This window comes from Phacochoerus africanus, chromosome 2 (assembly GCF_016906955.1).
Source record: "Phacochoerus africanus isolate WHEZ1 chromosome 2, ROS_Pafr_v1, whole genome shotgun sequence".
Classification (NCBI taxonomy): Eukaryota; Metazoa; Chordata; class Mammalia; order Artiodactyla; family Suidae; genus Phacochoerus; species Phacochoerus africanus.
In genome coordinates, this window is record NC_062545.1 from 255,947,352 (window position 1) to 255,972,549 (window position 25,198).

At 46.2% G+C, this 25,198-nt stretch overlaps 2 protein-coding genes across 2 annotated transcripts in view; one reads left to right on the forward strand and one right to left on the reverse strand.

Moving 5' to 3' along the window:
• The window catches only part of BSPRY (B-box and SPRY domain containing), a 26,961-nt gene continuing 1,763 nt past the window's right edge, over window positions 1-25,198 (forward strand). Inside the window, exons 1-5 of the mRNA XM_047768195.1 lie at window positions 1-262; window positions 4,670-4,768; window positions 12,296-12,526; window positions 14,234-14,259; window positions 23,709-23,833. Of these exons, the coding sequence (XP_047624151.1) occupies window positions 41-262; window positions 4,670-4,768; window positions 12,296-12,526; window positions 14,234-14,259; window positions 23,709-23,833 (703 nt within the window). The 5' untranslated portion in view covers window positions 1-40. The remainder of the gene's footprint in view (window positions 263-4,669; window positions 4,769-12,295; window positions 12,527-14,233; window positions 14,260-23,708; window positions 23,834-25,198) is intronic.
• Window positions 10,139-25,198, reverse strand: part of HDHD3 (haloacid dehalogenase like hydrolase domain containing 3) — a 22,733-nt gene continuing 7,673 nt past the window's right edge. Inside the window, exon 3 of the transcript XR_007133298.1 lies at window positions 10,139-10,917. The gene's annotated coding sequence lies outside the window, so the exon portion shown is untranslated. The remainder of the gene's footprint in view (window positions 10,918-25,198) is intronic.

Here is a 25,198-nt window from a genome sequence, read left to right on the forward strand (position 1 = left end):
ACCTGCGACAGGTGGAGCGCGCGGGGCGCCCAGCTCGGCCATGTCCGCTGAGAGCTCGGGGCCGGGGCCCGAGACGGGGCCCGAGCCAGGGTCTGAGACGGGGTCCCCCCAGCCGGGGCCGCTCTGCCCCGAGCACGGCCAGGCTCTGAGCTGGTTCTGCTGCTCTGAGCGACGACCGGTGTGCGCCGCCTGCGCGGGACTGGACGGCCGCTGCCAGGGGCACCGCATCCGCCGGGCGGAGGAGCGCGCGGAAGAGCTGCGGGTGAGCGGGCGTGGGCGCTAGGAGACCGCGGGCTCCGGAAGAAGGGGGAGCCGGCGGAGAGGCGCTGGGCGTGGACCCGGCGGGGACCCACCGGCTGGTCTGGGAATTCGGGCTCCGAAGTGGCACTGGCTGTAGAACTAGGCGGTTATGGGTGTGGCTTCTGGAGTCAAGCTGACCAGAGTTCGAATCTCTTCTCCCTCAGGTCCCTCCTGTGCGTATCATAAATCTCTGGGCCTTGGTGTCCTCATTTGTAGTTTAGGGGCAGTGATAGCGCGCGTTTATTAGAGCTGTTGAGCCATGGGCTTGGCATTGGGCAATAAAGGGCTTCGCTGCTCCAGTTGCCCAGGACCTGGAGTGCCCCAACTTCCGCCCCATTGGAAACTGAAATCTGATGAAACCTGGCTCCTCCTTGTTCCTTAGCCCCTCAACTCAAAGCCTTCGGGTTTCCTGGTGAGATTTCCCTTTCAGGATTGGCTGGACTGCACTTCAGGCTGGTTTGTTTCACTTGGGTAAACGGAGGGAGCAGGGAGGAAATCCGAGGTTTCTACTCGAACCCTTCTCCTAGGGTGTCTTTCTCCCCACCTCTACTTCCAGCTAGGCTCCAGGCGAGCCACCTTCCTTCTTCTGAGCTGCTGAGATTGGAGAGTCAAGTCAAGGCTTCCTTCCTCCTTCCACCCTAGCTGTGGTCCCTGGGGATTTCCTTGCAATTTGATTAAGCTATTAAGCGGCTTGATTCTCCCAACAGCCTGAGGGCTCTTCCCCCTGGAGTTGCAAACTCAGGCTGGACTGTGATAAACACACCTAACAGGTTGCTGGGGCTAAGGGATTCAGAATTATTCCACAGCGCCTGACAGCTTCTGATTGATCCTATCTGTCACCTCTATCCACAAGAGTGATGATGAAGATAAGTTTGGCTAATGTGGTATAATGAATTTGCACAGTGCATAGAAACTTTGCCAGTTCCAAAGCACTTAAATATCTGTCATCTTGGAGTTCCCATTGTGGTTCAGAGGAAATGAATCTGACTAGTATCCATAAGGACACAGGCTGGATCCCTGGCCTCTCTCAGTGGGTTAAGGATCCAGCATTGCTGTGAGCTGTGGTGTAGGTCTCAGACGTGGCTCGGAGCTGGTATTGCTGTGGCCGTAACAGCTCCGATTTGACCCCTAGCCTGGGAACCTCCATATGCCACCAGTGTGGCCCTTAAAAGACCTGATATATATATATATATATATATATCTCCCTCATCCCGTTGGATCTAGACCAAGCCTTTGAAGCAGTGGTCCTACCTGCATTTTACAGATGAGGGAACTGAGACCCACAACAGGGCAGTAACTTCTCCAAGGTTCCTTTTGTTCAGGGGGCGGGGCAGGGGAGTCATTGACTAGGCCAGAGAAAACCACTTCTTTGCTTCAGTGGTTGGAGGCAGGAAGTGATGCTAATGGGAGTGAGAATTTAATGAAACCTTACGGAAAAAAAAAGTTGCCATCAAGGCTGAATCTGAGTGGTAGGAGGGGTGAAGACTGGGCCAGGGTGGCAGGCCAGGGGCTTGTTTTAGAATGCACTCTGCCTGGGAGCAAGGAATCTTTGCTTAACCCTCCTGAGGCCCTTAACATATTCATCTTCTTTGCCTGGAGGGAGATGTCCTGCTCTCTCTCCCTCCAATTTTGAGCAGAGTTTGGTTTTTGCTGGTTCCTCCACCCCCCTAGCCAGCAAAGAAATTTTGCCCCAGGGCAAGATTGTTACTGAATTGGGCAAAAACCACACCAGTTCAGCAACCTCTCTCTTACCTTCTGGATATCTGCCCTGTAGCTTTTCGGAAGCTAGACTCGGTTTGCTCAGCTTCCTTCTAGTTGATTCAGTTCTTTCACTTTGTGTTTGGACTGGTGAAGTATAAGATTGATTCCTAATTGGAGGGGGGGGGTTTACAAAATTCCCTCGGAGTTTCCATCGTGGCTCAGTGGAAATGAATCTGACTAGTATCCATGAGGACCTAGTTTTGATCCCTGGCTTTGCTCAGTTGGTTAAGGATCTGATGTTGCTGCGAGCTGTGGTACAGGTCACAGACTCAGCTCTGATCCTGCATTGCTGGTGACTACAGCTCCGATTAGTCCCCTGGCTTGGGAACCTCCCTCCATATGCTGCGGGTACGGCCCTTAAAAAAAAAGCTGCCCAGAAGAGACAGCTGGGTTGTCTTTTGGCAAATAGAATTGGGGCAAGGCTCTTGGGGGAGATGCTGGTGCACTGCTGCCTGGAAGGGCTCCAGTTGTTACCTGGAGAAATGGAGTAGCAGAGCAGCTGTCTGGCTTTAATCACTTCTCAGTGGGCCTCAGCATCTTCATTTCTTATTTATTTATTTATTTTATTTTATTTGCTTTTTTGGGGGGACTGCACCTGCGGCATATGGAGGTTCCCAGGCTAGGGGTCACACCAGAGCTGTAGCTGCCGGCCTGTGCCACAGCCATGACAACACCAGATCCTTAACCCACTGACGAGGCCAGGGATCAAACCCACAACCTCATGGTTCCTAGTTGGATTCGTATCCTCTGGGCCATGGTGGGGCCCAGTGTCTTCATTTCTAAATGAATTGCTGAAGCTCCTGTGACCAAGGAAGTGGGTGTGCATTCATTCAGCAAATATTTATTCAAGGCCTTCTATGCATAGGAACTCTATTCTAGGTAGTAGGACATAGAGAACAAGTCAAAGTCATCATTCTTATGTTCCTGTGGTGGGGGGACAGATATCAAAAAAAAAATAAGTGAAAGTAAACAGACCCATGATATGCCGTCAGAGAGTGATAAGTCAAGGGAGAAAAATAAAGTAGGGAATGGGGTGTGCAGGTGGTCAGGGAAGGCTTCCAAAGAGGTGACATGGAGTCGGGGAGTGGGACGTATTTGGAAGAAGACTGCTGGAGACAGAAGAAACAACATGTGCAAAGGCATTGAGGTCAAGACACGTTTGGTATGTTTATGGAGCAGAAAAAAGCCAGTGTGGGGAGTGGGAGGAAGTGACATTGGAAAGATTGACTATTGGAAAGATATGCAGAGTCCCATAGGTAGGGCCTTGTTGACTCAGGTTTCACATTGGGTGTATTTTTTTTTTTTTTTTGGTCTTTTGTCATTTTGCCTTTTCTAGGGCTGCTCCCAAGGCATATGGAGGTTCCCAGGCTAGGGGTTGAATTGGAGCGCCAGCTGCCAGCCTACGCCAGAGCCACAGCAATGCGGGATCCGAGCCACGTCTGCAACCTACACCACAGCTCACGGCAACACCGGATCCTTAACCACTGAGCAAGGCCACGGATCGAACTCGAGACCTCATGGTACCTAGTCAGATTCGTTAACCACTGCACCACGACGGGAACTCCACGTTGGGTGTATTGGAAAACCATTGCAGGGTTTTGAGCTGCGATGTGACTTGCTCTGATTTCCTTCGCAAGGGTGGTGATGGCTGGAAGTTCAGTTAAGAGGCTCTAACAGCAGTTCCTGTGAGAAGTAATTGTGATCTGGGTGGAATAGCAGGAGTAGAGGTGACTAGAAGTAGCCAGAGGGGAGAGGGAGGGAGACAGAGACACACAGAGAGAGACTTTGAAGATGGGGCTGATAGGATTCACTGATGGATTAGATGTGGAGCTGGAGAGTAACTCCTGGGTTTTGGGGTTTGGGTAATGAGGTTGGCGATTGATGGTACTGTTTAATGAGTGGGAAGAGCAGCTTGAGAAGCCATGTTCTTCTGTTCAGAGCAGGTGTGGAGAGTCAGGGAGCTGAGTATGGAGGAGGGTTGAGAGTGTACGTAAGAAAGTGATTATAATGATGGGCATGGTATTTCAGGATAAAGAGGGAAGTGAGGCCACAAAAGGGGATGATGAATGGTGGAAAGTGGTAAGACTAATGTATTGGTCCATCTAGGCTGAAGAATTGTTGGAATGGGAGTTTCTGTCATGGCTTAGTGGTTAATGAACCCGACTAGTAACCATGAGGTTGTGCATTCGATTCCTGGCCTTGCTCAGTGGGTTAAGGATCCGGCATTTCCGTGAGCTGTGGTGTAGGTCGAAGACACAGCTTGGATCTGGCGTTACTGTGGCTGTGGTGCAGGCCGGCAGCTACAGCTCCAATTCAACCCCTAGCCTGGGAACCTCCATATGCTGCTGTGAGGCCCTCAAAAAAAAAAAAAAATTGTTGGAATGGAGATTCTAGGGTATGTGATCTAGAAGAATGGGAAGTGATGGGAAGGGTGTGGGATCCTTGAAATGAAGATTTTGGAGGTGGTATAGTTCTCAATAATGATGAGGTCTGCAATAGGGCTGTGGGAGTGGGTAGCTGAGCTGGGGTAAAAGGAAAAAAAAACTGCTGGAATGGAGTCAATGCATTAACATGGATCAAGATGCCATGGAAGTCATTTGTGTTGCAGAACAAGATTGTGGACCAGTGTGAGAGGCTGCAGTTACAGAGTGCTACCATCACCAAGTATGTGGCTGACGTCTTGCCAGGGAAGAACCAGAGAGCAGTGGTAGGTTATTCTTTGCCCTTCTCCCTCTCCTCCTGGTCCCCTCCTAGGATAAGACCTCAGCCTTATGGGCTTGGACCAGCCTAGGGTCCCCTCCCAACCTCTCAGACTCATTGTGCTATTAGCAAAGCTGGATTCCCAGGAAAGATGAGTTCTCTTCTCTCTGGGTTTTACCATCTGGGTAGAGTGGATGATTTATTTTATTTTGTCTTTTGTCCTTTTAGGGCCACAGTGGAGGCATATGGAGGTTCCCAGGCTAGGGGTCTAATCAGAGCTGTTGCCACCGGCCTATGCCAGAGCCCCAGCAACACCAGATCCGAGCCTCGTCTGTGACCTACACCACAGCTCACGGCAACACCAGATTCTTAACCCACCGAGTGAGGCCAGGGATCGAACCCTCAACTTCATGATTCCTAGTTGGATTCGTTTCCACTGCGCAATGACGGGAACTACCAGAGTGAATTATTCCCAGCACATACTTGTCGCGAAGACTCTGATAGAAAATGACTTTCTTCCAATGAAGGATCATATAGGAAAAAACAGGGGTCCAAGGACTGAGAAGCTTTTAACCATTGAGAAGCTAGGAGGGGAGTTCCCCTTGTGGCTTGGTGGTAACAAACCCAACTAGTATCCATGAGGATGTGGGTTCGATCCCTAGCCTCACCAGCATTGCCATGAGCTGTGGTATATGTCGCAGATGTGGCTTGGATCCCGTGTGGCTGTGGTGAAGGCTGGCAGCTGCATCTCTGATTTGACCCCTAGGCTGAGAACTTCCACATGCCATGGGTGTGGACCTAAAAAGACAAAAAAAAAAAAAAAGAAAGAAAGAAAGAAAGAAAGAAAGAAGGTAGGAGGAACAGGCCAAGGAGACCAAGGAAGAGCAATTAGTGAGATAGGGGTAAAACAAAGAGAATATTATGTCTCACAGTAGGTTTCAAGGAGATAAAGGAGATCCTTGGTGTCAAATGTTGCAGAGAGATCAAATAAGGTGAGAAGTGAGTGTGGACTCTTTAGTAACATGCTCATCATTGGAGATCTGGACAAGAGGAGTTTTGTAGAGTGTTGGGATAAAAGCCTGATTAGAATGAGTTTTTGAGAGGCTAGGAGAAGAGCAATTGGGCAGAGTTGGCACAGCACAGTCCACTCTTGAGGAGTTTTGCTGTAGAAGGGAGCTGAGAAATGGGATGACAGTGGAGGAGGATATGGGATTGAGAGGGTTATTTTTGTGTGTGTGTGTGTGTGTGTGCGCGCGCAAGCGTCTTTTCTGGGGCCGCACCCATGGCATATAGAGGTTCCCAGGCTAGGGTTCTAATCAGAGCTGTAGCCACCAGCCACAGCCACAGCCACAGTCACAGCCATGCCTGATCCGAGCCATGTCTGTGACTTACAACACAGCTCATGGCAACACCAGATCCTTAACCAACTGAGTGAGGCCGGGGATCAACCCGCAACCTCACAGTTCCTAGTCGGATTCATTTCTGCTGTGCCACGATGGGAACTCCTTTTTTTTAAAATTTATTTATTTATTTATTTTAATGGCAGCACCATCAGTATTTGGAATTCCCTGGGCCAGGGATTGAATCCAAGCTGCTGCTGCTATGATGTAGAGCTGCGACAATGACAGATCCTTTAACCCACTGTGCCAGGCTGACGAGTGAACCTACACCTCCGCTGTGAGGTGAGCTGCTGCTGCAGTCGGATTCTTAACACACTGCACCACAGCGGAAACTTCTGTTTGCTTTGAGATGGGAGCAATTACTCTATTTGTGTTTGCTGATAGGAATTGTTCAGTAGAGAGGGGGATATTAATGACGCCAGAGAAATGGAATAATCTGGTATAGCAAAGGGGATGGGATCTAGTCAACAATTGGAAGGTTGAACATTGGTAAGAGCACGGGCAGTTTATCCACAGAAATAGGGAAGACATGGAGTTCCCATCGTGGAGCAGCTGAAATGAATCCAACTAGGAACCATGAAGTTTCGGGTTCGATCCCTGGCCTCACTCAGTGGGTTAAGGATGTGGCATTGCCGTGAGCTGTGGTGTAGGTCACACACGAGGCTCGGGTCCTGCGTTGCTGTGGCTGTGGTGGAGACTGGCAGTTGTCGCTCTGATTAGACCCCTAGCCTGGGAACCTCCATATGCCGCGGATGCAGTCCTTAAAAGCAAAAAAAAAAAAAGAGGAAAGAAAGGAAGAAAGAGGGAAGACAATGTATGGGCACAGGTACAGGTAGATGGGTAGGTGATGGGTAGAGCTTATGGAAGTTCTCTTCTGATTGTTTCTATTTTCCATTATTATTTCCTCTATAATTTTTTCCTTCTAAGTTTTTTTTGGGGGGGTTACCCTGTTGTTTGTTAACTTCCTGGGTTGAACAAAGTCTGTTGATTTTAGTCTTTTTTCAAGGTGAGCATTTAAGCTCACCCTTTTCCTTCTAGGTATTGATAGAGCAATATCCCACAGTTTTGATTTTCAGTTTCATTCATTTCATTCAGAGTATTTTCAGTTTCATTCAGTAATAAAATTTTCTTACTCTTTGGCCATACCTGGAGCATGTGGAAGTTCCTGGGCCAGGGATTGAACCTGTGCCATAGCAGCAACCTGAGCCACAGCAGTGACAACACCGAGTCCTTAACCACTAAATCACCAGGGAAGTCCTGATTTTTTATTACTAATTATTTGTGCTTTAAAATTTCCCAATATGTCTTTTCACGTTTTACTTTTTAAATTAGTGTAATCATCATCATTATATATTTTTTACTGATTTCTAACAGCATCATGATGTGTATGATGGCAGTCCTTTGAACTTTGTTGAGACTTGCTTCATGTCCCAAAGTACAGTCAATTTAGGTGAATGGTTTTTTGGTTTTTTGCCTTTTTAAGGCTGTACCTGCGGCATATGGAACTTTCCAGGCTAGGGGGCAAATTGGAGCTATAGTCCCTGGCCTACACCGCAGCCACAGCAACGTAGGAGCGGAGCCACATCTGTGACCTACACCACAGCTCACAGCAATGCTGGATTCTTAACCCACTGAGCAAGGCCAAGAATCAAACCCGAGTCCTCATGGATCCTAGTGGGTTTTGTTAACCGCTAAGCCATGATGGGAACTCTGATTTAGGTGAATGTTTTACATTCACTCGAAACAATGTTTAGGATTCTGTATATGTCTATTAATTAAGCTTATTATTGGTTTGGATCTTCTCTATACTAATTTTGTATTGCTAGATTTATTGATTACTGGCAAAGGGCATTTACATTTTCATAGTATGCTGTGGACTTGTCTATTTCTTCTAATAATTTTGTCAATTATTCTTTTTATATTTTGGTGCTATTTATTAAATCTATATATTTAGATTTGCTATATATTCCTGGTAAAACACCCCTTTTATCACTTTTTAATGACCTTTCATGCTCAAGAATCTTTGCCTTAAAGTCTATTTTGTCCCTTATTCATTACTAGACCAACAAAAGTTTTCTGGATATAACACTTTCTTTTCTTTTACTTTCAGCTTCTTATGTTCTTAATGTTTTAGATGTGTCTTAAAACTGGATTTTGTTTCCTTTTTTAAAAAGTCCAATCTGGTAATCCTTGCCTTCTAACTAGGGAGTTTCATCAATTTATCACTATTGTGATTTCTGATTTACTTGGGTGCTGAGACCCATCCTGCTGAGATGGGGCTGAAGAACAGGTGCTGTGGAACTTAAGGAAAAAAGTTAACATAAAGCAAGACACAGAGACATTTATCTTAAGTAAAGGTGGGAACCAGGGGACTCAAGGTCTCAGGGACCAAGAGCACCACCTCAAGAAACCACACTGCTTTTATTGTGTTTTTTAGGATTACGTCAAGTGAGAAGGGAGGTGCCGGATATAGGTTTTTGTTTTTTTTTTTTAAGTTATTTTAAAAGTCACATAGCCAGTTGCTGATTAAGCTTTTATTCTGACCTTTAGGCATTTAACAGTCATTAGCATTTGAGGAAGCTTGGCGTCAGCTATCTATGCACAGCATCTAGAGAATCACCATTATGCTTCTGCAGAGGCATGCCTATCTGCAGCAACCCTTTGTGCCTAGGTTTGTACCTCGGTGCTCCTTGCTAGTGCATATCCAGCTAACGACCCCTCATAAACCCCTTGGGGCCATGGGGCTCCTCTTTTATTCTTAAGAGGACGAATCATGCTGTGCAAATGGCATGCCAATCTGCACAGGTCTGGCGTGCCTAGACCAATGCATTGTGTCCTCATTCAGCTGATCCTATGAATAACTTATGCCTTTAGGTCTTTGTTCTTAAGCTTAAGACATTCACCATCACTGCGACGGTTTTCCAAGCAGGAAGATGGGGTAAAGTAAAGCAGGACAAGACAGAGTTTTCAGCAAAGAGGCTAATAAGAAAATATTGTAGAAACATGTCTCGTGACTCTTGGATTTGTGGCTATCATTTTATTTTGTTTTCTATATAGTCAGCTTTTTCTATGCTTTTTTCTTCTTTTCCTCCTTTCTTTTGAGTTGATCAACTCTTCATCCATCCTTTTCCCTGTGCTAGCTTGAAAGTTACACTTTCTATTTATGGCCTATTTTTGGTTCCTTACGATTTTAATACAAATAGGCGTTCCTGTTGTGGCGCAGCAGAAACAAATCCTACTAGGAACCATGAGGTTGTGGGTTCGATCCCTGGCCTCTCTCAGTAGGTTAAGGATCTGGCATTGCCATGATGTGTCTTGTAGATTGCAGATGCGGCTCGGATCCTGTATGGCCGTGGCTGTGGTATAGGCCAGCAGCTAGAGCTCAGATTCACCCCCTAGCCTGGAAACCTCCATATGCCATGGGTATGGTCCTAAGAACCAAAAAAAAAAAAAAAAAAGTCAAATATTTTAAAGTACACCTCTTAATAATTCCCCCATTCATAAGAAGTTTTTGATTTTTGATCAGAGACATCTTTATTATGCTCTCATTTTTTATGATAGTTTAGATGAGTACAAGATTCTAAGGTAAATCACAAGTCCCATTTAGGGCAACTAGTTGAGTTTTTGATTACATTGGTTTTCAGTTTCTTTTCAACTTCTGGACTCCAAGGGATTTCCTTCTGCTAGAGCAGGTTTACTTTTAAAAAGATGCTTTGGGAGTTCTTGCTGTGGCACAGTGGGTTAAGAATATCTGCAGTAGCTCAGGTTGCTGCAGAAGGGTAGGTTTGATCCCCAGCTTGGGCAGTGGGTTAAAAGATCTGGCATAGGTTGTAGCTGTGGTGCAGATTCAACTCCTGGCCCAGGAACCTCCATATGCTATGGATGCGGCCATTAAAAGGAAAAAAAATGCTTTGGGCTGTTTTTCCAACTTTTTTTTTTTTTTTTTTTTTTTGGCCATGCCCAGGGCATGTGGAGGTTCCCAGGCCAGGGATCAAACCAGAGCCACAGCAGTGACAATGCAGAATACTTAACCGATAGGCCCCTGGGGAACTCTGTATTTTTATGTTTTGTTCTAGGAGGAATTTTGGCTTAATCAGGCATATTTTCGGAAAGCAAAGTTTTCTTTTTTCTCTGCTATTCTTTTCTGGGAATAACTCAAGAAACATGTTGCCATTGACCACAACCTTCTATTCAGGGAGTATTTGATGCATCTTGGGTCTGTCCTTGATCGTGATCACACAGTATAAATGTGGCTGCAGAGACCCAACCCATGGGAAAGCTATGGAGGTGGGATAGAGAGAAGAGCAGTAGCTAATATTATCAAACACTTACATGCCAGGCTTCGTTCTATTTACTTATATGTATTAACTCCTTTAATATTTGCAATAGGCTTATGAGATTGGTACCATTAGTATCTCCATTTTACAGATTAGAAAACTGAGGCACAGGGAAGCTAAGTAACATGCTGGTTGTTCTACACATAGTAAGTGGACAACTAAGGCTTAAACCCAGGCACTGTCTCTACACCCTAATTTCCTAATCACTGTCTTATGTTGCCTCAAAAGAACACTGGAGTTGGAGCCTGAACCCCTGGGTTCCCTCGGGCACTCACTCAGCCATTCTCTCTTCCCCACTGGGCAAACTTTGGGTTTCAGTTTCTTCTGAAAAACAGGCACAATTGTCCCTTGCACTGTGCACAGCGAGTCTTCAGGGGCAGGAAATGAGGAATGCTGCTGGCTCTCACTGATGTTCTGGCCTGAAGGAAACAGATCTCCTCTTACTTTCTGGCAAGAATGCAGGTGCTTCATTTAGTGATGCATTTGGGAGGACTGGGTACTCCCATACGCACGGGTGTAGGGCAATAGAGATGGACTGAGAGTCAAGAGAACTGCCACTGCTCTGCCACTGCCCTGCCACTGACTTGGCGTGTGAGCACTACCAAGAGATTTTTGACTACGTTGGAAAAAACATTCCCATTCAGTCAGTCAGTAAATATTTGAGCACCTACTCTGTGCCAGGCACTATGCTGGTTGCTAGGGGACACATGCTAACCTCACTGACTCAGAACTGATTTCAGCCCTTCTGCATTTCAGATAAGGATTCTACCATGACAGCAGCGGGGATGGACAGATTTGGGAAGTAATGAGCTTTTGATCTTCAGACATTCAAAATAGCAATCAGGAGTTCCCATTGTGGCTCAGCAGAAACGAATCTGACTAGTATCCATGAGGATGCAGGTTTAATCCCTGACCTCGATCAGCGGGTTAAGGATCCAGCGTTGCTGTGAGCTGCGGTGTAGGGCACAGACGCGGCTCAGAACCTGTGTTGCTATGGCTGTGGTGTAGGCTGGCAGCTGCAGCTCCTATTCGACCCCTAGCCTGGCAACCTCCATATACCATGGGTGGGGCCCTAAGAAGACTAAAATAAATAAAAATAAAATAAGATAAAACAAAATAGCAATCAGACTACTATTGTTGGTGTGCATCCTGTTGATGGGGATGACTTTTTAGTCCTCTCTGCTCTGCAGTTCTGTGATTCTCTGGCTTTGGTCTCTTGGCCTTGGGATTCCCAACTGTGAAATAAGCAGGTGATTCCAGCTGATCTCTAAGCCCTGCCCAGCTCAGCTCTTCCGTCCTGTCATCTTAGCTCCATGAGATACAGCCTGGATGTCTGAATCTCAGAGTTTTTTGTTTGGTTTAGTTTTTTGCCTTTTAGGGCTATACCAGCTGCATATGGAGTGTCCCAGGCTAGGAGTCAAACTGGAGCTGTAGCTGCTGGCCTACAGCACAGCCACAGCAATGCTACATCCAAGCCACTTCTGCAACCCATACCACCATTTATGGCAATGTCAGCTCCTTAACCCACTGAGTGAGGCCAGGGATCAAACCTGCATCCTCATGGATGCTAGTCAGATTTGTTTCTGCTGAGCCACAATTGGATCTCCTGGATCTCAGAGTATTTTACCCTAAACCACAATCGGGAAATCTTAGGGCTCCGATGGTATAAGCAGTCTTCCTGCCCTTATTGTCCCCACGGCAGACATTGCTAATCAATCTCCGTGTTCCTCTGGCTGAGCCCAAACCCTCCTGATCTTGACTGGGGCTCTGCCAGGACCTCGTTTTATCCCTTGTCAGAGCAGGGCCAGTGCAGCGCGGGAACTGGTCATCCAGCGGCTGGGTCTGGTGAGGAGTCTGTGTGAAAGCGAGGAGCAGAGGTTGCTGGAACAGGTGCATGGCGAAGAGGAGCGGGCCCACCAGAGCATCCTGACGCAGCGAGTACACTGGGCCGAGGCACTGCAGAAGCTCGACACCATCCGGACCAGCCTGGTGGACATGCTCACCCATCTGGATGACCTCCAGCTAATTGTAAGTCAGGCAGGGGTGAAGACACAGCCAGATGGCTAGACTCCCCCAAAGTCTGGACACATCAAGAATGTTGATTGGGGAGTTCCTATCGTGGCTCAGTGGTTAATGACTCCAACTAGGAACCATAAGGTTGTAGGTTCAATCCCTGGCCTCGCTCAGTGGGTTAAGGATCTGGCATTGCCGTGAGCTGTGGTGTAGGTCGCAGACGCAGCTCGGATCCTGAGTTGCTGTGGCTCTGGCATAGGCTGGTGGCTACAGCTCTGATTAGACCCCTAGCCTGGGAACCTCCATATGCCACGGATGCGGCCCTAAAAAGACAAAAAAAAAAAGAATGTTGATTGGTAGGAGATAGGTGGGAAATGATAATTTGGAACAGAGATGAGACAGGGCAATAAAACTCTACGGATTTTTTTTTTTTTTTTTTGCACCTGGTAACTGCTTTTTCAATAGTGAGCAAATATTTACTGAGTGCCTACTGAATGCTAAGCACTGTGCTATGGGGTGGAGGTATACAGCTGCCAGCAACTCACAGCATCATGGAAGAGACGACTATATAAACTGATAATTAGAATATGGAGGAATACTGTGCTGTGGTAAAGGGCATTACTGAGAACTGGGACCCCCCACAATCCAGGCTTGAGGGAGGTGGTAGTCAGGGAAGGCTTCCTGAATGAAGTGACTTAGAAGTTGATGCCTGAGGAGTTCCCGTCCTGGCTCAGTGGTTAACGAATCCAACTAAGAACGATGATGTTGCGGGTTCGATCCCTGGCCTCACTCAGTCGGTTAAGGATCCGGCCTTGCCGTGAGCTGTGGTGTAGGTCGCAGACTCGGCTCAGATCCTGCGTTGCGGTGGCTCTTGTGTAGGCTGGTGGCTACAGCTCCGATTAGGCCCGTAGCCTGGGAGCCTCCATATGCCGCGGGAAGCGGCCCTAGAAAAGACAAAAAGACAAAAAATAAAAAAATAAAAAATAGGAGTTGATGCCCGAAAGACAAGAGTCACAGGGAGGATAAAGGAAGAGGGGAGGTGGAGAGAGTCCAGGAGCTCTCAGAGAGGACACTGCACCAACAAGGGGCCCAGTGCAAGTACAGAGCTCATCCTCACTCCTGCCGCCCAGAAATGACCATGACTAAAGTGCTGGTGCATGTCCTTTCAAAGTATTTTATATAGATATGCCTACAGTTTTAAGGTGACAGGGCGACATCTGGGTAGAAGTGCCAAGCAGAGAAATGAGAACGGGAAGCACCTGAGCTGTCCCACTGCAGCTCAAGTGGGGCAGTTTCCGTGACTGTCCCAGATTGTACGTTCGTTTTGTCACACAGCTTCCATGTACCGAGCACCTTCTGTCCTAAACATCAGGACAGTCACAGCAGAAGATTCAGAAAGAGTCCCAGCCATCGAGCAGCTGACAGTCTTGGTGGGGGATGAGAGGTTGGATAAATATATGATTGTCCTGAAGTGTAGTTAAGGGAAACCCAGGACATCCATGGGACAGGGGACAGAGGGATTCATTCAGAGTGTGTGGTGGGAAGGTATGTGAAAGAAGGACCCATAAAGTTTTGCACGGAGTCTTGAGGAAGGAAAAAAAAAAGGTTTTATTCTAGGGTCTCTGTCCACATGCAGCCCTCCATGCAAGTGAATCATATCTAGGTCTTAACTACCTGCTGGGTTCCTGGCACCAAGCCTGACTCTGTTTTCTTTTCTCACAGCAGAAGGAGCAGGAGATTTTTGAGAGGTGAGTATGGCCCCTGGTATTGGCTTGGGCAGTCGCAGAAAACCATGGCCTTAGGCTTCTACTTGGTCCATTGCTGTCAGGCACTGCTGCCCCTGTGAGGAAGCTCAGGGAGGGCAGCTGAGTGGTGTCCCTGAAGCCTGGCTCGATGGGCAGGGACCTTCCTGCTCGTAGGATGAAGAGCTGCTTTAGATCCATGTGGAAGAGCAATGAAATAAATCATCAGAAGCTTGCCACAGGCTTTCTTAATCATTATCCTGTTATGAGTTCCCGCTGTGGTGCAGTGGGTTAAGAATCCAACTCTTGTGGCTCAGGTTGCTGCAGAGGCACAGGTTGGATCCCTGGCCCAGCACAGTTGGGTAAGGGATCCGGTACTGCTGCAGCTGCAGCAGAGGTCAAAGCTTCGGCTCAGATTCAATCCCTGCCCATGAGTAATTCCATATGCCGCCGGTGTGGCCATTAAAAAAAAATACCATTATCCTATTTTAAAATGTACAGTCACCCTGCCAAGGATTTTATGATCCCATCTATAGATGAGAATAGTGAAGCTCAAAGAGGGGAAGGGATTTGCCTAAGCCGCAGGGCTGGGCTCAGACCCACACCTGACACCTGACTCAGTACTGTTCTTTCTACCTCACCCCCTCTCTCTGATGAAAGAATCTTTGAAATCTAAGTCTGCATTAGCACTCCAAACTTCATTTTAATTATGCAATAATAAAAGAATTTCACAAGGCCCTGCCTGAGTTCTGGATGGTCCAAAGACCCAAGAGCCTAAGGATGTGGCCAAGAGGGTGTAATTTTCCAGCCAAAGAAACTAAACCCTTACTCTGTCTGTGTAAGATTTCAGAACTGTACTTGGGGAGCACAATCCATTCTTCTATTTATTTTTATATTCAAGTTCACTAGCAATACATGCATATGAGAGAAAGAAAGAAAATTCACCAGTAGAAAACCACTTAAAATGTCAAATGCCTCCATCACCTCTTCCCCATTCTGTTCCCAAGTGGTGATCAGTTTAGCAGTTAGATATGAGTCTTGGTAGGCTTTCCTATGTTACATAGGAGAGTATGTGGGATATTTTTTCCCCTCTGAAATTTTTTTTTTTAAACAGTTGGGGTCTTTTCATATTTGCTTTATAACTTATCAGGCTATCTATCTTGGAATTTTTTCATGTCAGCATATTTAGACTTACCTCACTTTTTGGAGAGGCTGTGACGTATTCCACAATATGGATATACCCAAATTTAGCTTACACTCTGCTAGTCCTCTTTTCCTCCTTGATCTTCATCACCTTCTTCTAATACAGTCAGTCCTCCGTGTCAAAATGATCTGATTTTATTTTATTTTTGTCTTTTGTCTTTTTAAGGCCACACCCGTGGCATATGGAGGTTCCCAGGCTAGGGGTGGAATTGGAGCTGTAGCTGCCGGCCTACACCACAGCCGCAGCAATGCAGGATCCCAGCCGTGTCTGCAACCTATACCACTGCTCACAGCAATGCTGGATCCTTAACCCACTGAGCGAGGCCAGAGATAGAGCCCATGTGCTCATGGATACTAGTCAAGTTCGTTAACCACTGAGCCATGACGGGAACTCCAAAATGATCTGATTTTTGAAAAAATTTTTTTATCTTTGTTTTTTGTTTTGAAATATTTCAAATGTGGAAAAGTATGAGGAACTTAGAAATAATTGATAAAATTTGGCCACATTTTCTTTGTCTCTTTCTTCATCACTTCGTATGTGCGCGCTCACGCATACGAGTGTGTATGTGTCTATTTGGTGTATATATAAAAAATTTATTTTTTTTTCTATATGAAGGTTGCAGAAAGCAAGATCTTTTATCCTTAGATGTTTCAACATGTATCTAAGAATAGACCTTCTCTTACATAGCCTCAGTATAATTATTAGACTCTGGAGATCCAATGTTGATGGAATACTGTTATTTAATATACAGTCCTTATTCAAATATTGCCAGTTGTACTACAAATGTTCTTAACAGTGTTTGGATTCCTCCCCCCTGCCCCGCCCCATGCCCCCTGTCCCATCTGGTCTCTTTTAATCTGTAATTGTTCCTTAGCATTTTTTTCCCAAAACATTTTTTCTTTTCTTTTCTTTCTTTCTTTCTTTTTTTTTTTTGGTCTTTTTGCCTTTTCTAGGGCCGCTTCCCGCGGCATATGGAGGTTCCCAGGCTAGGGGTCCAATTGGAGTTGTAGCCACCAGCCTATGCTGCAGCCACAGCAACGCAGGATCCAAGCCGCGTCTGCAACCTACACCACAGCTCATGGCAAGGCCGGCCGGATCCTTAACTGACTGAGCAAGGCCAGGGATCGAACCCGCAACCTCATGGTTCCTAGTCAGATTCGTTAACCACTGAGCCATGATGGGAACTCCTCCCCCAAACATTTTAAAGAGTCCGGGACTCTAGAATATCCCTCAATTTTGAGCTTATCTAAAGTTACCTCATGATTAGACTCAGGTTATGCATTTCAAGCAGGAATATCTCGTAAGCAATGTGTCCTCAGTCTGTCAAACCGGGGGCACATGGGAGTTCCTGCTGTGGTGAACTGGGATAAGAAAACACCTGTAGTGCCTCTGGTCACTGCAGAGCCATGAGTGCAATCCCCAGCCCAGCACAGTGGGTTAAAAGGATCTGGTGTTGCTGTAGCTTGGGCTTGGAATTCATTCCTTGACTTGGGAACTTCTCACATGTCACGGGTGTGGCCATAAATATAAACAAATAAATAAAATAAAATCTTGTTAAAAAAAAACCCCAGGGGCCAGATGATTTCATTTTGTCCCATTACCAGGTATATTAATTCCCCCTTCTCTCTCTCTTTTTTTTTTTCCTCTTATGGCTGCGCTTGTGGCATATGGAAGTTCCCAGGCTAGGGGTTGAATCGGAGTTGCAGCTGGCAGCCTACATCACAGCCACAGCAACACCAGATCCAAGCTGCATCTGCAACCTACCCCTGCAACAATGTCTGGTCCTTAACCCACTGAGCAAGGCTGGGGATTGAACCTAATCCTCATGGATACTAGTTGAGTTCTTTTTTTTTTTTTTTTGATACTAGTTGAGTTCTTAACCTGTTGAACCACAGTGGGAACTCCTACGGATATTAATTTTTTTATTGAAGTATAATTGACATACAACTTTGCTTATTTTTTTAATTGAAGTATTGTTGATGTGCCATAGTATATGTTATAGTTGTACAATATAGTGACTCACAACTTTTAAAATTTATACTCCACTTACAATTATTATAAAATATTGGCTATATTCTCTGTGTTGTAAAATATGACCTTATTTTATACATAGTCATTTATACCCCTTAATCCCCTATGCCTAAATTGCCCGTCTCCCCTTCCCTCTTCCTACTGATAACCACTGATTCTCTGTAGATGTGTTCTCTATGTCTCTCTATATTTTATGTTATAGTCACTAGTTTATTTTTTATATTCCACACATAAGTGCTATCATAGGGTATTTATCTTTGTCTGGCTTATTCCACTTATCATGATACCCTCCAAGTCCATCCATGTTGTTGCAAATGGCAAAATTTCATTCTTTTTTATGGCTGAGTAGTATTCCGTGTGTGTGTGTGTGTGTGTGTGTGTGTGTGTGTGTGTGTGTACCACATCTTTATCTGTTGATGGACACTTAGGTTGCTTACATATCTTGGCAATTGTAAATAATGCTGCTATGAACATTGGGGTACATATATCTTTTTTTTTTAGCACCATATTCAAGACATATGGAGATTCCCAGGCTAGGGGTCGAATTGGAGCTATGGCTGCCGGCCTGTACCACAGCCACAGCAGCGACAGATCCAAGCCGTGTCTGTGACCTACATCACAGCCCAAGGTAATGCCAGATCCTTAACCCACTGAGCAAGGCCAGGGATTGAACCTGTGTCCTCATGGATACTAGTCAGATTTGTTTCTGTTGAGCCACGACAGGAACTCTGGGGTACATGTATTTTTTTGAATTAGTGTTTTTGGTTTTTTGGGGGGATATATACCTAGGAATAGGAATTGCTGGGTCATATGATAGTTCTAGTTTTAGTTTTTTAAGGAAGCTTCCATACTGTTTTCCACAGTAGTTGCATTAATCCATGTTCCCACCACAAGAGTGTAAGAATTCCCTTTGCTCCACATCTTCACCAACATCTGCTATTTGTGTTCTTTTTGGTGATAGCAGTTCTGACAGGTGTGGTTTTGATTTGCATTTCCCTCATGATTAGTGATGTTGAGTACCTGTTCATGTGCTCATTGGCCATCTATCTGTATGTCCCCTTTGGGAAAATGTGTATTAAGGTCTTCTGCTCATTTTTGTTGTTGTTGTTGTTGTTGCTGCTATTTCTTGGGCCGCACTCGCGGCATATGGAGGTTCCCAGGCCAGGGGTTGAATCAGAGCTGTAGCCACCGGCCTACACCAGAGCCACAGCAACGCGGGATCCAAGCCGCGTCTGCAACCTACACCACAGCTCACGGCAACGCCGGATCGTTAACCCACTGAGCAAGGGCAGGGACCGAACCCGCAACCTCATGGTTCCTAGTCGGATTCGTTAACCACTGCGCCACAATGGGAACTCCATTCTGCTCATTTTTAAAAAAATTTTTTGGCCAGACTCTCAGCATGTGGAAATTTCTGGGCCAGGGATGGAACCCACACCACAGCAGTGACCCGAGCCACTGCAATGAAAGAACTGGATCCTTAACCTGATGAGCCATAAGGGAACTATGAGGTCTTCTGCCCATTTTTTAATTGGGTTGTTTGTTTTTTTGAGGTTGAGTTGTATGAGCTGTTTATATAGCTGGGATATTAACCCCATACGGGCCATATCGTTTGCAAACATTTTCTCTCATTCAGCAGTTGTCTTTTGTTTTGTTGATGTCTTTTCCTTTCCTTTGCAGTGAAAAGCTTTTGAGTTTGACATGAGGTTCCCCCCCACCCCCCACCCGCCCTTTTTTTCTTTTCATGACCACAAGCACATGGAAGTTCCTGGGCTAAGGGTCAAATAAGAGCTGCAGCTGCTGGCCTACACCACAGCCACAGCAACACTGGATCTGAGCCGCATCTGTGACCTATGCCACAGCTTGCAGCAATGCCAGATCCTTAACCCACTTAGAGAGGCCAAAGATCAAACCCGCATCCTTATGGACACTGTGTCAGGTTCTTAACACGCTGAGCCACAACAGGAACTCCAGGTCCCATTTGTTTATTTTTGCTTTTATTTCCTTTGCTTGAAGAGGCAGATTCCTCCCCCCCCCAAAAAATACTGCTGCAATTTATGTCGAGATTGTTCGACTATGTTTTCCTCTGGGAGTTTTATGGTTTCCAGTCTTACATTGAGGTCTTTAATCCATTTTGAATTTTTTTGTATACAGTGTTAGGGAATGTTCTAATTTCATTCTTTTACATGTTAGCTGTCCAGTTTTCCCAGTACTGCTTATTGACGAGACTGTCTTTTTTCCATTGTATGTTCTTACCTCCTTTGTTGTAGATTGACCCTGAGTACATGAGCTTATCCTGTTCTCTATCCTGTTCCATTGATCTGTGTGTCTGTTTTTGTGCCAGTACTACATTGTTTTAAAGATGACTGTAGCTTTGTAGTATAGTTTGACGTCAGAGAGTATGATTCTTCAGTTCTCTTTTTCTTTCTCAAGATTGTTTTGGCTGTTCAGGGTCTCTTGTATTTTTATACAAATTTTAAAATTATTCTAGTTTTGTGGAAAATGTGATATATATATATATATATCACATATATATGTATATATATATATATTTCTTTTTCTTTTATGGCCACCATGCATGCAGCACATGGAGTTCCCAGGCCAGGGATCAGATCCTAGCCACAGCTGTGACCCACACTGCAGCTGCGGCAACCCCCTGTGCCGGGCTGGGGATCGAACCTGTGTCCCTGTGCTCTAGAGACATTGCTGATCCCATTTCGCCACAGTGGGAACTCCTGCCCTTGATATTTGTTAAAAATTTTATAGGGTGTAGTTACCTTACAGTGTTTCCCTTGGTATTTTGATAGGGATTGCCTTGAATCTATAGATTGCCTTGAGAAGCTTGTTAACAATATTATTTCTTCCAGTCCTAGGGCACAGTGTATCTTCCCATCTATTTGTCTCATCTTCCATTTCTTTCATCAGTGCTTTATAGTTTTCTGAGTATAGGTCTTTTACCTCTTAGGTAAGTTTATTCTTGAATATTTTGTTCTTTTTGATATGATGGTCAATGGGATTGTTTCCTTAATTTCTCTTTCTTATGGTTCATTGTTAGCATATAGAAATGCCATATATTAACTTTGTATCCTGCATCTTTACCAGTTCATTGATGAGCTCTAGTAGTTTGCTGGTGGTGTGTTTAGGATTTTCTATATATAATATCATGTCATCTGCAAACAGTGACAATTTTACTTCTTCCTTTCCAATTTAGATTCCTTTTATGTATTTATTTTCTGTTCTGGACTTAGTTTGCTTGTTTATTCATTCACTTATTTAGTATCAATGTAAACTCATGCATTATAATATATTACTACTGTTATTAATTTTGATTTTCAAACTGTCCCAGATTTGGCTGTAGGAGCCCCTTCAAGCCAGATCCTGTGTGGTTTGACAACTCCTCATCGTTCTTTGAGCACTTTCTTGCTTTCTGACACAAGACAAAGTCCCAGGCTCAACTTGCTCTTTTCCTGCCTCAGCCCTGGAATCAGCTATTTCTCCAAGGATTCTTGGTTCCTTTTAGTAGGAAATAGTATTTAAAAACCAAGATTTGGCCATTAGGTGTGTTCATTGCTACTGATGCATCATTGCTTCCAGGCCTGTCCAGTGAACAGCAGACAGAACTAGGGAGTGTGTGTGCACATAACTTTTTTTATTCTTGTGTTTGTATTACAACTTCTAATTCCAGTCAAACACTGAAAGGGTTTTCCCTTTGCCTTCCTTTATCCATATTTATGTTGTTCTTCTTTCAGAGTGAGAACCTTAGCTCCCAGAAACAGCAACAAATATATTTATTCATTCGTTCAGCCTTATGATACGTGCAGAATTATTTGAGCGTTGCTAAACCCATGCTATGATTGACAAACCTTCTCATAGATTTCAAGATTTGTTTGTAGTTCTTTGTGCCTTTCACCTGAGGGTGCACACTCTCAGAGGAGCTGGCCTTCCATTTCTGTGGTTCCACGTTCATAGATTCACCCAATCACGGATTTGAATGTTTTCGAATCTGATGGGGAACCTCGGATATGGAGAGCCAGCTGTAAGGGGCCTTGAACCTCCCAAGGATTTAGTATCTGTGGGGGTCCTGGAAGCAAGCCCCCAGGATATAGAGGGATGACTGTCCTGTTTTTAAAACCTTAGCCCCCAAGGTTTCCACATCTGTGGCTAAGCTCAGCCCTGACCTGCCATGGCAGCAGGTCCCGCTGCACAGACCAGGCCTTTTGGTCCCAGCCAGGCCCTGCTGTGTCCCAGCCCCATTTCACTCCTCCTCCTTTGGCATCATGAATTTTCTCTTCTGTATGAGAAGAGGTAGCTGGACCAGTTAGTTCTCTAAACTGTAGTGTCTATGATGGGCCTCAGATTTGCTCCGCTGCTCAGATTTGATGATTTAGCATTGCTGATACCGGATCCTCTTTCCTCCTCAGCTGATGTCTGGGACTCTTCCAGAGCCAGCCTCAGTGCTTTGAGAAGACGGCAACAGACCTGCCCTTGTCCTGACGACAAAGAACCTTTGTAACCAGGGCCTGCTCTCAGCTTTCCTAGGGCACTGTTCACCTCATTCCTCCCAAGCCAGGACAGTCAGTGACAGTCTTAAAAAAAAGAGATCTTGGAGTTCCTGTTGTGGCACAGCAGAAACAAATCCAACTAGGAACCATGAGGTTGCGGGTTCGATCCCTGGCCTCGCTCAGTGGGCTAAGGATCCAGTGTTGCCGTGAGCTGTGGTGCAGGTTGCAGACGCAGCTCCGATCTGGCATTGCTCTGGTTGTGGTATAGGTTGCAGACATGGCTTGGATCCCACATTGCTGTGGCTGTGGCGTAGGCCGGCAGCTATAGCTCCAAATGGATCCCTAGCCTGGGAATCTCCATACGCCGCAGTTGCAGCCCTAAACCACCCCTACCCCAAAAAAAGACCTCGTGTCCACGAGGAGACATACCACATCCTCCCTCCCCTCTCTGTTTACAGACAGAGCCATGAGATTTGGGGGAGAGAGTGTGAGCTCACACTTCTCTGCGACCTGAACTCAAAGTCATCTCCTGCATTAGAGGCAGTGAGAAGGCTCTTTCTCAGAGGCCAGCTCAGAGGTCTGCCAAACCCTGGGGGGAATCCTCGCTTTGACCCACACCCTTTCATATTTTGCTTCAGGTCAAGGGGAAGGTTCTGTTAAATGGTGCCAGCCCCTAGCCTGGTTGGTTCTGTTTCTGCAGAGAGTCAAGACTTGAATCCGGGTCTTCTTTTTAGCTGAAGACTGTCTCTGCATCTCTGTTCTTTCCTGTCAAATACTGTAACAACTGCCTCCCAGGTTATAGCAAAGAGCATCTGAGGTTCTATATAGAAAAGCCCAGAGCCTGACTGCTTAATAAATGGCAATCCTCCCCTCCTAAGCATCTTATGTCCCTAAACCCTTTGCCACAAAACCCAGTCCCCTTACAAGCTGAAGAGAGGAGGGTTTTGGGCACAAAGCGCTGTGACTACGCTCTGGTTGGGATGATAACTGATGGTTCCTCCCCGCATGACCCCTCAGGGGTGTTTGCGGTTTGTTTGTTTGTTTTTGCTTTAGAGGGCCGCACCTGCAGCATATGGAGGGTCCTAGGCTAGGGGTTGAATCAGAGCTGTAGCTGCCGGCCTACATCACAGCCACAGCAATGCCAGATGCTTAACCCACTGAGTGAGGCCAGGGATCGAACTCGCATCCTCATGGATCCTAGTCGGATTTGTTTCCGCTGTGCCATGAGGGGAACTCCGTGTTGGCATTTTAAGAGCAAAGGCATGGCGGTACCTTTTGACTACACCCATAGGCTTTGCTGTAGGAGATTTTTTTTGGAGGAAGGCCATATTTTTCTTCACACAGGCTGGTAGAATGGAAAGACTGAGGCATAAGAGGCTCAGGGCCCAGTCCCAGCTCTGCTGCTAATTTACAGGAGACCCTGGCCAGTTGCCTCCCCCACAGAGCACATTGACTCCAAGTTCTAATACTGGTACCAAGTATTTCCCTCCCTGTAAAACACGTGCCTTGCCGGGATTAAGGCTCCAGGGTACAGAGGATACGTCCACCTTTCCTTTTGGCTCCAGCTCCCCTCCTGTGTGGGGGCTGGCTGCTGTTCTTGGTGTCACCCTGGTGGGAAGAGAATTTTACTTCTCTCCCCCTCCTATGTTGATCCAGATACATTTCCAGAACCTTCCTAAATCTTTTTTTTCCATTATTTTTTTTTTTTCCTGCACAAGGACGGAGGAAGCAGAGGGCATTTTGGATCCCCAGGAGTCGGAAAAGTTAAACTTTAATGAGAAGTGTACTCAGAGCCCACTACTGTCCCAGCTCTGGGCGACAGCCGTTCTCCGGTCCCTCTCAGGTAAGGAGCTGCTCAAGCCTGGGCCCCTTGGAGCAACTGGGCTTCTGTCTGTCTGTCTGTCTGGGGTTTGCTGCCTGGTCACACCAGGGACTGGTGCATCTAGGCTCAGAGCGTGAGCAACCGGTGATGCTGGATGCAGGCTTGTCAGTGGAGCCAAGTTCTGGACAGCCAAGTTCTGGGGCAGCTGGGCCAGGTCTTCCCTGTTTCCAGACCAGCCTGCTCTGTGGTTGGGTGGTTGCGCCTGGGATAAATCTTGTTCCCAGAAATCATGTCCTTCTCGTCCTGCCCTAGGGTGGCCACTCGGTATTATTTCTTGGAAACCTAGTTTGTTTTTAGGAATATAGAATTGATAGCCAATTGGAGTGAGAATTGAGCTGTTGGGATTCATCTCACTTACTCAACAAACACTGACTCAGGCTGACTGTGGGCCTGGCCTTGTGCTGTATGCTGGGGCCACAGAGATGGACATGACATGGTTTCCTGCACTGGGAATTCCCTTAGTGCGAGGGTTCTCAAAGCAGGCTTCCCCCCCAGGCTACCCGGAAGCTTCCACACTGCCAGCTGTGACACTTTCACAATGCACTCAAAGGTTAGGTTAACGGGTTAAATTTTTCTCAATTTTAACCTTCCCTCCTTGCATGTTATCCTTAAAATGTTAGTACAAGCTATAGCTCGCCTTTCTAGATTCTGGTATCTAATTGTGCCTGACTTCCCAGCAGTCCCATTTAGTTGGTTGTTGAAACTGCGTATCTGATGCCTCCAAGAACCGTGTTGCTACGACAAGTCTGATCTGGAAACCGCAGATACGACTGACTAGAATGCAGCATGAGGAGTTCCCGTTGCAGCACAGTGGAAACAAATCTGACTAGAAACCATGAGATTAGGGGTTCGATCTCTGGCCTCGCCCAGTGGGTTAAGGATCTGGCGTTGCTGTGAGCTGTGGTGTAGTCCAGCAGCCATAGCTCCAATTGGACCCCTAGCCTGTGGAACCGCCATATACTGCAGGTGCAGCCCTAAAAAGCCAAAACAATCAAACAACCCCCCCCCCAAAAAAAAAGAATGCAGCATGATCAGTGCTAGACCCTAGATGTAGAAGCAAAATCCTAGGTCTTTACCTTGCCCCTGCCACCAACTTTGTGTGTATGTGTGACCTTGGGTAACTCACTTCTCCTCTCAGGGCCTTTTTTTTTTTTTTTGCTTTTTGCTTTTTAGGGCCACACCCATGGCATATGGAGGTTCCCAGGCTAGGGGGTCTAATTGGAGCTACAGCTGCCAGATCCGAGCTGTGTCTGCACCTGATACAGCTGTCAGATCCGAGCTGTGTCTGCACCGGACACCACAGCTCATGGGCAATGCTGGATCCTT